Source organism: Mus caroli, unplaced genomic scaffold (assembly GCF_978045245.1).
Source record: "Mus caroli unplaced genomic scaffold, Mus_caroli_1 scaffold_16, whole genome shotgun sequence".
Classification (NCBI taxonomy): Eukaryota; Metazoa; Chordata; class Mammalia; order Rodentia; family Muridae; genus Mus; species Mus caroli.
Genome location: NW_028227271.1, coordinates 4,789,499 through 4,802,556, shown reverse-complemented (window position 1 = coordinate 4,802,556; position 13,058 = coordinate 4,789,499). Strand labels below are relative to the sequence as shown.

The 13,058-nt window shown below is 52.2% G+C and overlaps 1 protein-coding gene across 3 annotated transcripts in view; it reads right to left on the bottom strand.

The window, feature by feature from the left end:
- Window positions 1–95: 95 nt before the first annotated feature.
- The window catches only part of Fmnl3 (formin like 3), a 53,318-nt gene continuing 40,355 nt past the window's right edge, over window positions 96–13,058 (bottom strand). The window contains exons 6-27 of one of the 3 annotated variants that reach the window (XM_021182736.3): window positions 12,088–12,240; window positions 10,867–10,975; window positions 10,630–10,706; window positions 10,326–10,419; window positions 8,791–8,865; window positions 8,580–8,690; window positions 8,177–8,326; window positions 7,677–7,778; window positions 6,261–6,543; window positions 5,764–5,832; window positions 5,555–5,679; window positions 5,142–5,344; window positions 4,582–4,816; window positions 4,394–4,462; window positions 4,215–4,295; window positions 3,996–4,125; window positions 3,304–3,464; window positions 2,937–3,038; window positions 2,514–2,606; window positions 2,084–2,207; window positions 1,871–1,970; window positions 102–1,329 (exon numbers count right to left, since the gene is read on the bottom strand). In XM_021182736.3, coding sequence (XP_021038395.1) covers window positions 1,879–1,970; window positions 2,084–2,207; window positions 2,514–2,606; window positions 2,937–3,038; window positions 3,304–3,464; window positions 3,996–4,125; window positions 4,215–4,295; window positions 4,394–4,462; window positions 4,582–4,816; window positions 5,142–5,344; window positions 5,555–5,679; window positions 5,764–5,832; window positions 6,261–6,543; window positions 7,677–7,778; window positions 8,177–8,326; window positions 8,580–8,690; window positions 8,791–8,865; window positions 10,326–10,419; window positions 10,630–10,706; window positions 10,867–10,975; window positions 12,088–12,240 — 2,638 coding nt within the window. In that variant the 3' untranslated portion in view covers window positions 102–1,329; window positions 1,871–1,878. Of the gene's footprint in view, window positions 1,330–1,870; window positions 1,971–2,083; window positions 2,208–2,513; window positions 2,607–2,936; window positions 3,039–3,303; window positions 3,465–3,995; window positions 4,126–4,214; window positions 4,296–4,393; window positions 4,463–4,581; window positions 4,817–5,141; window positions 5,345–5,554; window positions 5,680–5,763; window positions 5,833–6,260; window positions 6,544–7,676; window positions 7,779–8,176; window positions 8,327–8,579; window positions 8,691–8,790; window positions 8,866–10,325; window positions 10,420–10,629; window positions 10,707–10,866; window positions 10,976–12,087; window positions 12,241–13,058 lie in introns of all 3 variants that reach the window. The other 2 variants (XM_029469639.2, XM_029469640.2) reach the window with 2 other exon arrangements.

The window sequence follows — 13,058 nt, the reverse complement described above, 5'->3', positions numbered from 1 at the left end:
TGGGGACCAGCAGAGGGCACTCCAGTTCTGACAGCTTCCTCCCTGTGTTTAAAGCCCAGCCAGGCTTCCCCTGCCATCTAGGCTCATCACTCCTGAAATGGAGGAAAACACTTTCCACCCAAACTCATATCCTCATGGCCACTCTAACTGACAAAGAGAAGACAGCTTGGCGCAAGACTTTGTTGAGAGGTCTGGGGTTTATGTACAAGAAAGGAAAAGATACATATACAAAACAAAGTGCCCCTGCATTCCCTTCCAGGGTCAGAGCCCAGTAGGGAATTGAGCAAATAGTCGGTGAAGATCCTCTGTTGCCTGTTCCTGGGTCCGAGTCCACCTAGCTGAGGAAAGACTGCGGCACATCCTTCCTCTAGCAGTCTTGGAGCTGGGACAGACAGTGCCTCTGCTCTTCAATCAGGGGGAAGACAGCGGGCAGGGTGGGGTCCAAGCCCTTCCTTGCATTGTTTGGAGCAGGAAGTGCCCATCCAGAGGGTGACCGCCAGGGGTCAGCTGCTCCCACTGCCACCCACTCTGCATGTTAAGTGTTAGCCCTTCCTTTTCCACTTTTGAAAGCCACAGGTCTTCCCCCACAATCCTTTGGTTTTAAGGAAGTGGAGCAAGAAGCTCCTGCAAGAAGCAGGAGGCAATGCAGGACAGCAGCTGGCTCAGGAAGCCAAGGTGGGTGGGACATGGGTCTCAGAGAGCAGAACAGCAACAAAAAACCCCTGAAGACTCAGGCGGCCAGTGGGCCTGCCATTGCTCCTCTACCCCTTTTTACTAGGGCTCAGCAGAGTGGGCCCAGGCAAAGATCATCCAATATTGGCAGAGTCCGGGGATCCATTAGTGTGGATACTCTCTAAACCAGAGCTGACTGTGGGATTGCAAAGGCGGGGTGGGGGAACCCGTATTTCTTCTTGGATGTACATCCTCCTCTAGGATCCCACTAGACCCTGGGAAGAGGGGGGCTGTGTACCCTCGTGTGCTGAAGCCGGAAGTGGCTTTTCCCAGCCCTGAACTGACCCTTCAGGAAATGAAGTTGAAGGCTTGGGGCAAAGTGCACTATGGGGGGCACTAGGGAAATGTCAGACCCCTATAGACCTAGTGCCCACAGTGGCACACGAACGAGCCAGCCTCAGCTGGAGCAGCAGGAGCTTGAACAACACAGCCTTCTGCTGGGCCCTGGGCCCACTGTCCAGATTTGCAGGACTCTGAGAATTAAGGTACTTCTGCCTCCAGGAGGATCTCAGTGGGGACCTGGAGCTCGAGGAGGGCCACTGGGTGGTACAGTACTCCTGGCTTGGCTGTGAACGACCATGCGTTGGTGGTTAAAGCCTGTGGGGAAAACAAGTGCATGAACAGTGACTAGGCAGGGAGACCGAGCAAGACAGCACCTGAGGAAGAAGTCAGCCATGAAAAGGTCAGGGAAGCTCTTGGAGGGAGGCTTGAGAGCCAGCTAGAAAAACTGCTGGAATGATTTTCAGAGGGTAGCATAGGAAACTAAAGGCCACCCAGGAAAAGATTAAGCCAAACTAGATATCAAGAAGCAGAGGTTAGGGACATCTATCCCTGAGTAGGAGCTACTAGAGCTCTTAGGGGAGATCAGGACCCAAGATATCTTGGGTCTATGAATGGAGCCTCAGTCATCCAAAGCATTAGGTCTTGCCTGCTCTGGCCTAGCTCCTAACCCTGGCCCAGAGACACCTTAACCCTTGGATCTTAGTAGCTAGGACAGTATTAGTGGGAAGACCCATGCAGGGATAAGCTGTGTTTCTCAGAGCATGCAGCATGCAAAGTCTGTGTCTCCATCACTGGGAGGATGCTACCAGAAGATGACTCCAAGGCATGCAGAGAGGGCAGCTAGAGTGCCCAGTACCTGTCAGGCTAACAGTTTGACTCGTCATGGTGGGCTGCATCACAGAAGAAACGTGAGCCCCGCTTGGCAGTACGTGCCGTGAAAGGGACACTCTTCAACACTACGGCCCAGGAGAGACAGTGATCAGGTTTTATGGGAAAACAGACTAGGAAGACGGATCAAAGGGAATTAGGTCAGGCTCTGGGAATTGGGCCCGGTGGACAAATGTCCCACCTGTGATGATGTCCTCAATGGTACCATCCTTCCCCTCGTAAACAGGCCGGTGTTCCTTAGCTTGGCGCCGCCTCAGCTCTGCAATTAGCTCCTGCTGTTGCCATTTGTTCCTCTGGGATGGAGTCTAAGCCAGATATTAGAAAGGGAAGGAAGTCATCACTAACCCAACAAGCAACTGGTTCCTATCCCAAGATGTAGGCTGAAGATGACCCTGCTGAGAGTAACCCTGTGTCCTGTCCATCTGTATCTAACCCTCCCTCTGGACTCACGCTGTCAGCCACTCCAAGGGAGGGAGGGAGACAGAGACGGAGTGCATGTGTGTGTGTGTTCGTGTCTTGGTTTTCCATGTCCTTCCTTGCTCCCAGCTCCCTGCTCCCTGAATCCTCAATTCTCTGTCTTGTCTTCCAGACCAGCTCTTGGTCCCACCCACCTTGGCATCCAGCTTCTTGGCTTCCTGAGCCAGCTGCTTCTCCCGCATTACCTCCTCTTGTTTCTTACGAGCTTCATTCTCCTGTTCTGCTTCCTTAGATAGGACCAAGAGAGGGGAAGGAGCTTGAGGTTTTCACAGGCTGGAAGGGAGGGGCTGACACTAAGCATGAAGTGTGGGTGGCAGTGGGACCAGCTAACCCCAGGTGGCCACTCTCTGGAGGGGTACTTCCTGCTCTGAACAATGAAAGGAAGGGCCTGGGCCCCCACCCTGCCCACCAGTCCACAGTTTAGAGGCCTGTCGCCAGCTTCCATGGTTCCTTCCCTAGACCTTAGGAACTGGAAAAGTCTCAGACTTGAAGCCCAGGCTCGCTCTTGACTAATCATCTTCTACTGGCCTAACTCCTGAAACGTTTCTTCAACTTACCTTGTAAGAACGAATGAATCGGACAAATACTGGGAAAAACACAGAAGGAGGTGTGGTCTTGGGACTCTCACCAAAGTAGCGCACAACTGCATTGTAGGCCTCCTGAGTAAGTAAAGGGCAGACAGAGGGGTCATCCCAGTGGGGAGGAGCCCAACAGAAAGCAAAGCCTGCTGCCAGGAGAGGAAAGCCAGTTACCCAAGCCCCTCCTAAGTCATGACTTCAGACATGGATATCTGCTATCTTTAAAGTCCCTTGTTACTACCCCCTCGCCTGCCCACACTGCTGGCCAAGAGTTGGATGCCTACCTCAAGTGGCCACTGTGCTGGCTTTAGATGTTTGTTTCCCCCCACCCCAGTTCCTCGCCCACCTCGGCAGTCTTGGCATCACGCTGGAGCTTGTCCAGTTTGCCTTCATTGGTACTAAGGAAGTTTCGAAGGACACTGTTGTCATGAATGCTGCATTCCCGCCGAATCAGCTCCATTCCCCGGCCCAGCTCTTTCACGTCTAGCAGCACGTTCTCCAGGGACACTGTTTACCAAGAGCGTGGTTGAGGCTTACCCAGGCCTACAGCACATTTGTCCCACCATGTCCCTCTAGCATAGACTTCAGGGATGTACATGTACAGAAGTCTGTGTCAAGCAGGCTGGGTTCTCTCGGGCAGTAGGAGGGAATGGAGAGAGTTCATGGGCCCAAAGAACAAGGTAGCAAAGGAAAGACAACCAGAGACAGCAGCTAGTCTCCAGACTGGAGCTGCGTGGGTCTGTGCTGCTCCCCCCCCCCCCCCCCCCCGCCCGGGCAGGACAGAAACAGTAGTACTGTGTATCTGTCTGTAGGGGGCTTTACAGGTTTTCTAATCACATCACAGATATGATAGAGAACTACACTCTCTGGGCCAGGCTAAGAGAAGCCTGATCCTACTTGAGCACACGGAAGGCTCACTCTCTGGAGTTGCCCCTGCTCATAGATTTAGTAGTAAGAGAGAAGACAGAAAAAGCCAGAAATGGACCGGTGTTCCTCCTGTTCAGCTTCCTGGGATTGTCTTGAAGAGGGCACCCTCACCTGCTGCAGCCTTCTCCACAAAGTGCAGCTCCTGCCAGAAGTTAGCCAGTTCTGGGTATTTCTCCTTCACCGTCAAGGCAATGAAGTGCAGCAGGGTCATCTTTCGGTCCGTGGACTTGGTGTCCAGCAGCTGAAAGCGAGAGGTGGCGGCAGCACTGAGCGCCCTGGCTTGGGCACTAGGGTCCATATGTCCTGCACATGCTGTCCCTGCCATCTTACCAGGTCCAGGCTCTGGAGCTTGAAGCCGTAGACAGCACCTCGCTTGCTGCTGTTCATGTAGTTCCCCAATGCAAGGATGATCTGTTTGTAAGATGCAAGGCAGGCAGCTTACAACAGCCCCAGGAACCCCCTGCCCTAGGACCTGAGACCCACCAGCACCAGGCACTCCCTTTCCCAACCTCCAGCATCTGCTTCAGTTTCTGTGAGGACTTGACAGAGGCAGAGGCTGCAATGATGGCATTCAGTTGCTGAAAGATAAGATGAACACTGTGTTGGGAGGAGGATAAAGCCAAGGCATAGGCCAGAAGGAAGGACAGTGGACATGACTGGTCACAGCAGTGCATAGTAATTAGGGAAGAGGCTGTACCGGTGTGAGCATCTGCAGATTGTCCTGGAAGTTGCCCAGAAAGGCCATGCCAGCCATTCGCTGGGTCAGCCGTTCCACCTTGCTGAAAAGCAACATGAAGCGGTCCTCAGCTGCCAGCTCCTCTAGTGGCTGTCGTTCACGCTCATACTGCCGCAACAGTTTCACCTCTGCCTCTGTAGGCAGGAAGCGCATCAGGCATTCCACGAAGTCTACAGGTAGTGTTTGCAAGTCAAACCTATGTAGGATGAACAACACAGCACTTCAGGTGTGACATCTGTCCACATCTTCCCTTATCCTTAGAAGGACTGGAGAGCAATACACAGGACACAGCTGCTGATGCTGTTCCCGATAAAGTCTTCCTACTGGGCAGAACATGCAGCTTCTCTCACTAAGCCTGACACCCAGACTGGAGTCAGTATGCTCTGCTCTGGTTAGTGGGTAACTGAGAAATGTGAGCAAGTCCTGTCAGGAGCCCTGAAATCCAGGGAAACCCAGGTGCTATAGGGATAACTGGGACAACAGGTATCTGGGGACCAGGCACAAGTTGGTGGGAGCCTCACGTGTGGATGGCCCTGCAGATCTCCTCAGCTGAGCGCCCAGCCTTGCGAAGGGTGATAGCCAGGTTCTTGGCACGATTGGCTTCCAAAAGGGTCACCTTGCTGGCAGCCTTTTGTGCTGTCTTATTCTTGGAGCAGATGAGGTCAAGAGCAGGGCCCTGGGCTTTTGTCTTAAATAGCTCTTCAAACCTGTCCAGGTCTAAGTCCTGGCAGAAATAAGGCACAATGTTAAAGGCTCAGACAGTGACAATACTCACCGACCATGTGCCCTACAAGGACCCAGTCATGACTAGATAATGGGGTCAGTCTTGCTCTGCCTGAAAGCTTTTCCAAGACCAGAAGATCTGGCTCTAAAGTCATCCCAGTCTCCAGGCCTCACACTAGCCCCACCCTTCTGGACCCCAAACCCCTGTCACCTCCAAAATCTTCTCATCATCGAGTTCACTGAAGACAGTGCCATTGATCTGATTGGGTTTCAGTGCTGTCCAGTTGAAGACTGGCAACCGGAACTTGGTCTTGATAGGTTTCTTGATGCGAATGGCTAGGTTTTTGAAGGAGGACAGGTGTGAGGTAAGAGCTGAGGAAAAACTCCAATAGCACTGCCCAGAGCCCTGAGGCCACTCACCTGACAGGCCCACTGTCAACACCACAGAAGGAGCAGCACCGGGGAGAGGTGGGGCAGGGGGACACTTGTCTGGGAAGAATAAATGCCGTCGTGACCCACAGTCCTAAGACTCTAGGCTACCCAAACTCTGCTTGCCTCCCCCCACTTTGAGACCCAGAGAAGAGTGCCATGGAAGCTCTGGTCAAGTTGATCCTAGAAGTATACTGAAGGGGAGAGCCAGCACTAGTCCCTGACGGAGTTTCTCCTGTCAGTTTAACCTTCAGCTTGGCAGCCTTCAGAGGAATAATTGAGAGCAGCACCTCAGAGATCCTTGAAGCAGAATCTGCTCCCAGCATTCCTATTTCCCACAAATACTGGTCCTCCCTTAGCCCTCTCTCTCATCCTGACTTGATATCCTCCTGGCCCTCGAATGATGCTGTTTCCTAAGAAAGACATTTCTGACTACAGTACTGGCCTCACAAAAAACCTGTCCCTCCCAGCTTGGAAGTCCCAGTTACCTGGTAGTGGAGGAGGGGGCGGGGGCAAAGGTGGAGCTGGTGGAGGAGGCAGAGGAAGAGTCTCCTCAGTAGGTGGGGCTGGAGCCAGCAGGTCCAGGTCAGAGGGTGGGATGCCTTCAGTCAACTCTGTAGGGCCTACCCTGGCTAGGGCCTCGCTACCGCCCATGGATTCCAGGCCCCGGGCACTTGGCTCCAGGTGGCATCGGCGCTGGAAGGCCTCCTCCTTCTCCTTAATGAGCCTCCGAAGAGTATGCACCTGGTTGCTTGTGTTCTCATATGTCTCCTATCAGGCAGACAGCAACATTGAGGGAAGAATGGGCTGAAGGCTCTATAGTCAGTTCCCCTGGGAGTCAGAATTCCTACCCAACAGATTCCCAAGAAGGGCCATCTCAGTGTGCTCAAAATAGAAGAAAGCTGGAGTGTGGCAGAGCAGAAAGGCAAGCTTGCTTCCACTGGTAATAGGTCATCTTCCTCTGCTCAAGTCTGTCCTCACTGCATAGGCCCCTCAAGGCTGAAGGAAAAGGATGCCCCTTTGAAACTCCCATCGGTCCCCTGCTAGATGGGCACGGCACTGCTGCTCTCTCCACAGACCTTACGTCTTCATTACTGCTTTTATTTCATTGGCTGTAGATACCAGCTCAGATGGGAGGTTCATGGAGAAGCCTTTGTGATCGCTCTATCCTTCCTGGCTCCCTCTCCAGTACTAGGCAGGGATAAGCAGATATCCACTGAGCCGAGCTCAGTAGCCACATAACCATATTCTTCCGAGACAAAGAGGTTGTGGCTTTATAACTAAGCTATAAAGTTAGGAGAAAAAACTCAAGAGACTGAGATACGAGAAGCACTGCCCTCCAGGACCCCCGTAGACAGTAATTAGCAGTCTGGGTACTCTAACCATGCTCAGTAAAGAGCGGGGAAGCATTTGAAGAACAAGCCAGCAAGTGGACAGGAAGCGGCCTGCCCTGGATCCTAGGGGTCCAGGAGCACATTATCCGCTCCCATTCTCGTCCGGGCCTGGCCAACTCCAGCTTCAAGATTCACTCTCAAGATAAATCATGGGGAGGAAGCGAGGCGGTGGTGGTACACACCTTTAACCCCAGGATCTGGGAGGCGGAGGCAGGAGAGATCTCTGAGTTCGAGGGCAGCCTAGTCTATAGACTGAGTTCTAGAATAGCCAGGGCCACATAGAGAAATCCTATCTCAAGAAGAAAAGAAAGAAGGAGGGAGGAGAGAGGAGGAGGAGGAAGAAAAAAAAAACCCAGGAGGTAGAGTGGATCACCAGGTCATCCTTGCCTGAGGACTGGGCATAGATTAGTGTCTTCCCTTGACATGATCTGAGAAGAAAAGAAGTGCCGAGGAGAGGACTGGAACCTGGGTGAGCAGAGGCCTCCCCACTGCCCCTCCCCTCACTGGCACCTTGATGCTCTCCAGCTCCTTTTCCCGCTGTAGCAGCTGCTTCTCCAGTTCTGCCACCCGCATCATATTCTCATTCTCCAGGTCCAGGAGCTTCTCTGTGAGCTACAAAATGGGGAAGGCATGCTCAGAGCTGTGTTCAAGCCCCAACACCCAGCATGATTCAAAGCCAAACCAGGACCTGAAAAGCTATGTCCAAAAGGCAGTCTTATTCAGGTGGCTTTCCTACATGACTCTCAGGGACCAGCGGACCTGACACTATGAAAGAGAAACAGCTACAAGGCAGAGTCTGTTCCAAGTTCAAGGCCAAACCCAGCCACAGAGTTCGGTAAGTTGCGGTAAGTAGTGCCCAGTGGCTTGGGCCCAAGTTCCATCTAGAGAGGCTCAGTGGGTCTCAGGGTTCTCTGTGGCTCCACTGGAGGTAGGCAGGTCAGCTCCTGCATTCCTGGAGCCCAGCTGTGCCTAGCCTTCCACAGTGGCTCTGGCAAGCAAAAGACACTTACATGGGACACATGCTCCTCCAGTTCTTCCACCTTTTCCAAGGCTACATTCTTGGTTTCTGCATCCTCCAACAAGCCCCCCACGTCAAACACATTGTCCAGGTACGCTTGAATCTGCACCTGTAACTTCTCGCTCTCCGTGTGCCTCGACTTCTGTGGAAAAGTGAAGAGCAGCATGTACGGAGTCAGCACAGGCCTCCTGGAAACCCTCAGTGTCCTGTCCCTGCTTCACAGCTCCTCCCAGAGCAGTGTCTTCCAGACATTGGCAGAAGGACCCAGGTCCCAGGCCAAAGACAGGAAGGTTTCAGATCCATCTAGGACTATATCCTTACTTGTACTTAGTGTATGTGTCTAAGCTGACTCTACCCTGAAACACTTCACCTTCCCACCGTCATACCCAGCTTACCTGGAGGAATTCCTCCAGCCCCAACTTGGTAAACTCATATTGCAGGTGGACCCGGAAGTTCATGTCCTCTACCGAGTGCACCACAATGTTGATGAACTGCATGCAGGCCACCTGGGGAAGAGAGGCAGCCTCAGAACATGGTGCGGCCCTGGCTTCAGTAGCAATGCTTCAGTAGACATGGCATGCACCTGTCCCAGACCCAGGTCCTCACCATGAAGTCAATGTTGCTGTCCTCATTCCGGAAATACTCCATGAGCTTCTCAAACCGATGCAGTTCTTTACACACCTGAATGCGCAAAAAGTCTCAGGGAGGAATCTCTACTATGCAGAAGTGAAATCCCCAAATTCTGGTTCCCAGGGACATGATGGAGAAGACATGGTTCAGACCAAGTTTAGCCAAAACTCAGTGGGGCACAGTGGCTAACATCCTCGCTGGCCTTCAGGAGGCTAAAGCAAGAGGACTGCCATAGTTTCAGGCCAGCTTGTGATAGGAGGTAAAAATGTGTCTCAGAAAACAAAAGCCAACCAAACAAACAAAGCATATCACAATAAATATATAAATAAAATAAAAATAAAACAAAAACCAAATTAACTTTAACTCTATATGGAGACTGTGCCATTTTGGACACCAGAAGAAAACCCAGAACCCGGAATCTGACTTTAGGTCTCTGACCCTCACCACAGTGAAGGTCTCCAGTATAGCTTAGGATTTAGGTGCCTCTAAAGTTAGGCCAGAAAGACAGACAGCCGATCTGAAGCCATCAAAATATAAAAAGAAAAAAGGAGTCAAGCCATGGCTTCAGCAGAAGGTTGGGGCCCCACGGGGACACTGAGGAGCCAGTATGCAGGAAAGCCCTCTGCTAAAAAGGGTCCAGGGGCTCCTGTGAGTTTCTCAACTTTAAAGAGGAAGAGCTGTTTCCTGAACCAAACAATGGATGCTAGGGAAGAGGCCCAGAGAGGAGGAAGGGGTGGGACCACAGCTGTGCCTGGATGTTGAGGAATCCCGAGTTCAAGCAAACTAGTGTTTTAGAGGTAGTCCTAGGGGTGGGAAAATTCCATACAGGAGTTCTCTCTCCCCTCCCTAACAGCCTTCTTCCCGGAGGATATACTTGTTCTTGCTTTGGATCCCACCCATAGGCTCATGGCAGCAGAGCCACCTGAGGAGTCTTATAAAGTGAAGATGCCCACACTGCACTCCAGTGGGCGGAGTGGAGCCTGTGCTGAGAGAGAGGGGGGGGGAGGAGAGAAGAGAGACAAGAAGAAGGAGGAGGAGGAGAAGAAATGAAAAGGAAAAAGAAAAAAGATTGTGTTTTGCTGCTATAAATATATATGAATGTGTGTGCTGTTCCTATGGAGGCCAGAAGGGGGCACCAAATCCTCTGGAACTGGAGCTAAAGACAGTTATGAGCCACCATTTGGATACTGGAAACTGAACTCAAGGCCTCTGCAAGATCATCAAGGGCTCTGACTACTGAGCCATGTCTCCAACCACAGTCTGCACTCTATCCAGAGCCTCATTAACTGGAAACTGGGAGGTGTCCTGGAACAAGATCTAAAAGACTTCAGTTTTGCTTTGGCTTTCGTTGTAGTCTCAGTATGAAGCAGGCTGCTCAGCAGTTATTTTAAAGTCACTAGAGATCCCAGGAAATTGGGTATACCTAGTTCCCCCTTCTCCTCTTAAATACACACACACACACACACACACACACACACACACACACACACGAGCATGCAGAAGAGACCAACCTCTTTGAAATTGTCAAAGGCAGCCAGGATGATTTCATGACCTCCCCGCACCAAACACACAGCTGCCAGCAGCTCCAAGACCAGGGCTTTGGTCCTAAGAGATGAAGGAAGTTAACATCCAAACCCTATCCAAGCTCCCAGTTCATTTCCTTTAGGAAGGAGATAGAACAGGAATGCCTGTTCCCTCACTAGGCTGTGAACATTGAAATTGGAGCCTGGTCACTTCTCCAGCAGAAGAGGTCCTGGCTAAAGGACCTGCAAAGACCAATCAGGATCTTTAGACATAATGAGGGAATCAACGCACCTTGGATTCTTGTTGTTGAGGCTAAGTGCAATCTCATTGACAGCGTGGGGATGGGACATGACCAAGTTGAAGCCATACTGCAAAGGAAAGGACAGGGAGGGCCCTTGATGGTCAGAAAGGAGACGCCAGCAGGTCTGCACTAGCAAACCTGACTTTCACAAGCTGGTGCTCTGCTGTCTTGGTTGGAGAGATGAGGCAAAAGCAGGCAGTACATCAGCGGCAAGCATCACCCCTTACCTGATAGTTCATGATGGCTCTGAGACAAAGGATGCAGACATGGACGTCATCCTTCTGGCTCACCAGGCGGGAGTTCTTCAGGGCCCTGCGGCCAGGGAGAGTACTGTACCTGGGGGATAGGGCCAAGTGATCAGGTAGGGACAAGGCTGCTGGTGAAGGTTAGACCACCAGGCTGCCCTGTAGAAACAACAGAAATGGAGGAAAGACGACCTTGTACCAAATGCCAAGACAGCCAGGGTGCAGAAGGCAGTGAAGCCAGCCATTCACCTCTTTGGTACAGGCCTTTGTTGGCAACTGCCCAGGGCCCCAGCTCTATACTCTGTCAAAATCATGCTAACCCCAGAGACCTCTGAAATACAAAATTGTTTTGAGGAATTTGTAGTCTTTGGGGTAGGTCACAAAGACATGCTCGTTTAGTTACATCTTTGGCACATTCAGTGGGGCAGGTGAGTCTTTGTGCTCATCTCATTCTCAAGTCCCCCAAAGGCAGAACAGACAACACAGGCCTTATGAAGGCTCGGGCTATGCCTGACTCTGTATCATCTCTCTACTGCCTTAATGCTTTGTGAGAGGAGGAAGCACATACAGAATCTGCTCCTGCAAGACCAGAATGGTGAGCAGTGTCCATGACACAAAATCCGAGAAGAGAAGAAGAGTCACGAGAGAGACACAGGTCAAAGGAAAGGCTATGGGTCTACAAGGACAGCCTCTGAGTAACAGGGCCTCTGCAAAGTGATCCAGTCCACCACAGGACCGCTCTTGTGAAACCACAGACAAAAGAAGGCACAACTTTGGAGAGAAAAGACCTGAAGGGGAAAGGGAAGGGAAAGGAAGGAGCCAGCGCGTAGCTGGGGCTGTTCTCTACGAGCTGATGGCAAAAGAGAGAGTTAAGGGGGAAATGGGTGTGGGGGCAGGAGCTGAACTGGCCAGTAAAGCCCAAGCCCTGCCCGAGGTCGGGAAGGAATGGCGAGGAGAGAGTGCGGACGGGCAAGGGGAGAGCTGGAGCATCAGGGGACAGAGGAGGGCCATGTACTTACCCAGGACAGACCGCTGGGCAGTCAGGGAGAGAGAGGACAGATCAGAGACAGGCGAACAGGCAGAGGGCAAGAGAGCTGAGCCTGGAAGCAAGAGTGGAGGGGGGAGCGTAAGCACTCACCGGGTCACCAAGACCAGGGCTGGGGCTGGGGTGGGAGGCAGGGGGCAGAGTAAGCACGCACATACCGGAGCACGGACTGACGTGCAGAGCGAGCGAGGCTGTTGGTGAAGGGGGCCGACAGGGCGTTGGGCGGTTGCAGGTCCTCGATTGACCTGCTCCAGGACCGGAGCTTGTCAAATGCACCGTCATCACCACTCTCCAGACCCTCAAAGTCAAACCTAGAGCATGAGAGGACACACACATGCACACACGCAGGCACATATACAAGGGAAATTCTGTGCCAAGCCCCCAGCAAGCCCACCTCCCCCTCTTCAGGCCTCTGTAGCAAACAAAAAGCAGGGGCAGCAAGAAGAAGAAACAGAGTTAGGCATGGGACACCTGATCCTGGTTGGAGCTACCAACGTAAGACAGGGCAGAGGAGGCCTGGACAGCTCTAGGAGAGGGGAGTCTGAAGTCTTCTCCATGGCCCAAGGGCTGTGAGGGCTGGCAGGCTTCCTGTGCTCCTAGCCTCAAATGGGACATCTTAAATCACCATGACTCTACTTAAATATCTGTACCAAAGATGCTGGAGGGAAATGAGCCAACTGCAGGTCCTACTCAGTGGCCAGTGGCAGTGACCAAGAGACTCAGAGCACCCTAAAGTAGCCTAGCTCATCAAGAGCTGGACAGGTCTGAAAAGAAAAGAATTAGGTTTCTGAAAAGCCAGAGGTAGCCCTTTAAGCTCAGCCAGTACACCACTGTCTCACCCTACTAACTGCCTTCTGTGGTTTGGCTTGTTTAGCTTTGTCAGTGCTGAGGAGTGAGCCAGGGGTCTCCTGCCAGGTCAGTATACTAACAGGAGGTTTCCTAGTGAGCTACACCCCAGGCCTAGCTCTCTTAATGGCGGATGTTTTATGACTGAGGCTTCTATGTCTTTCTCCTCAGCTTCAGCTTCCCTGGAACTGGGAGCTGAGAACTGTGAAGAGGGAGGTATTCTAGCCCCTGAGGAAGTGAGTGTTGTTTCTGGTTACTTCCTGCAACAGGTCTGTTACCATAA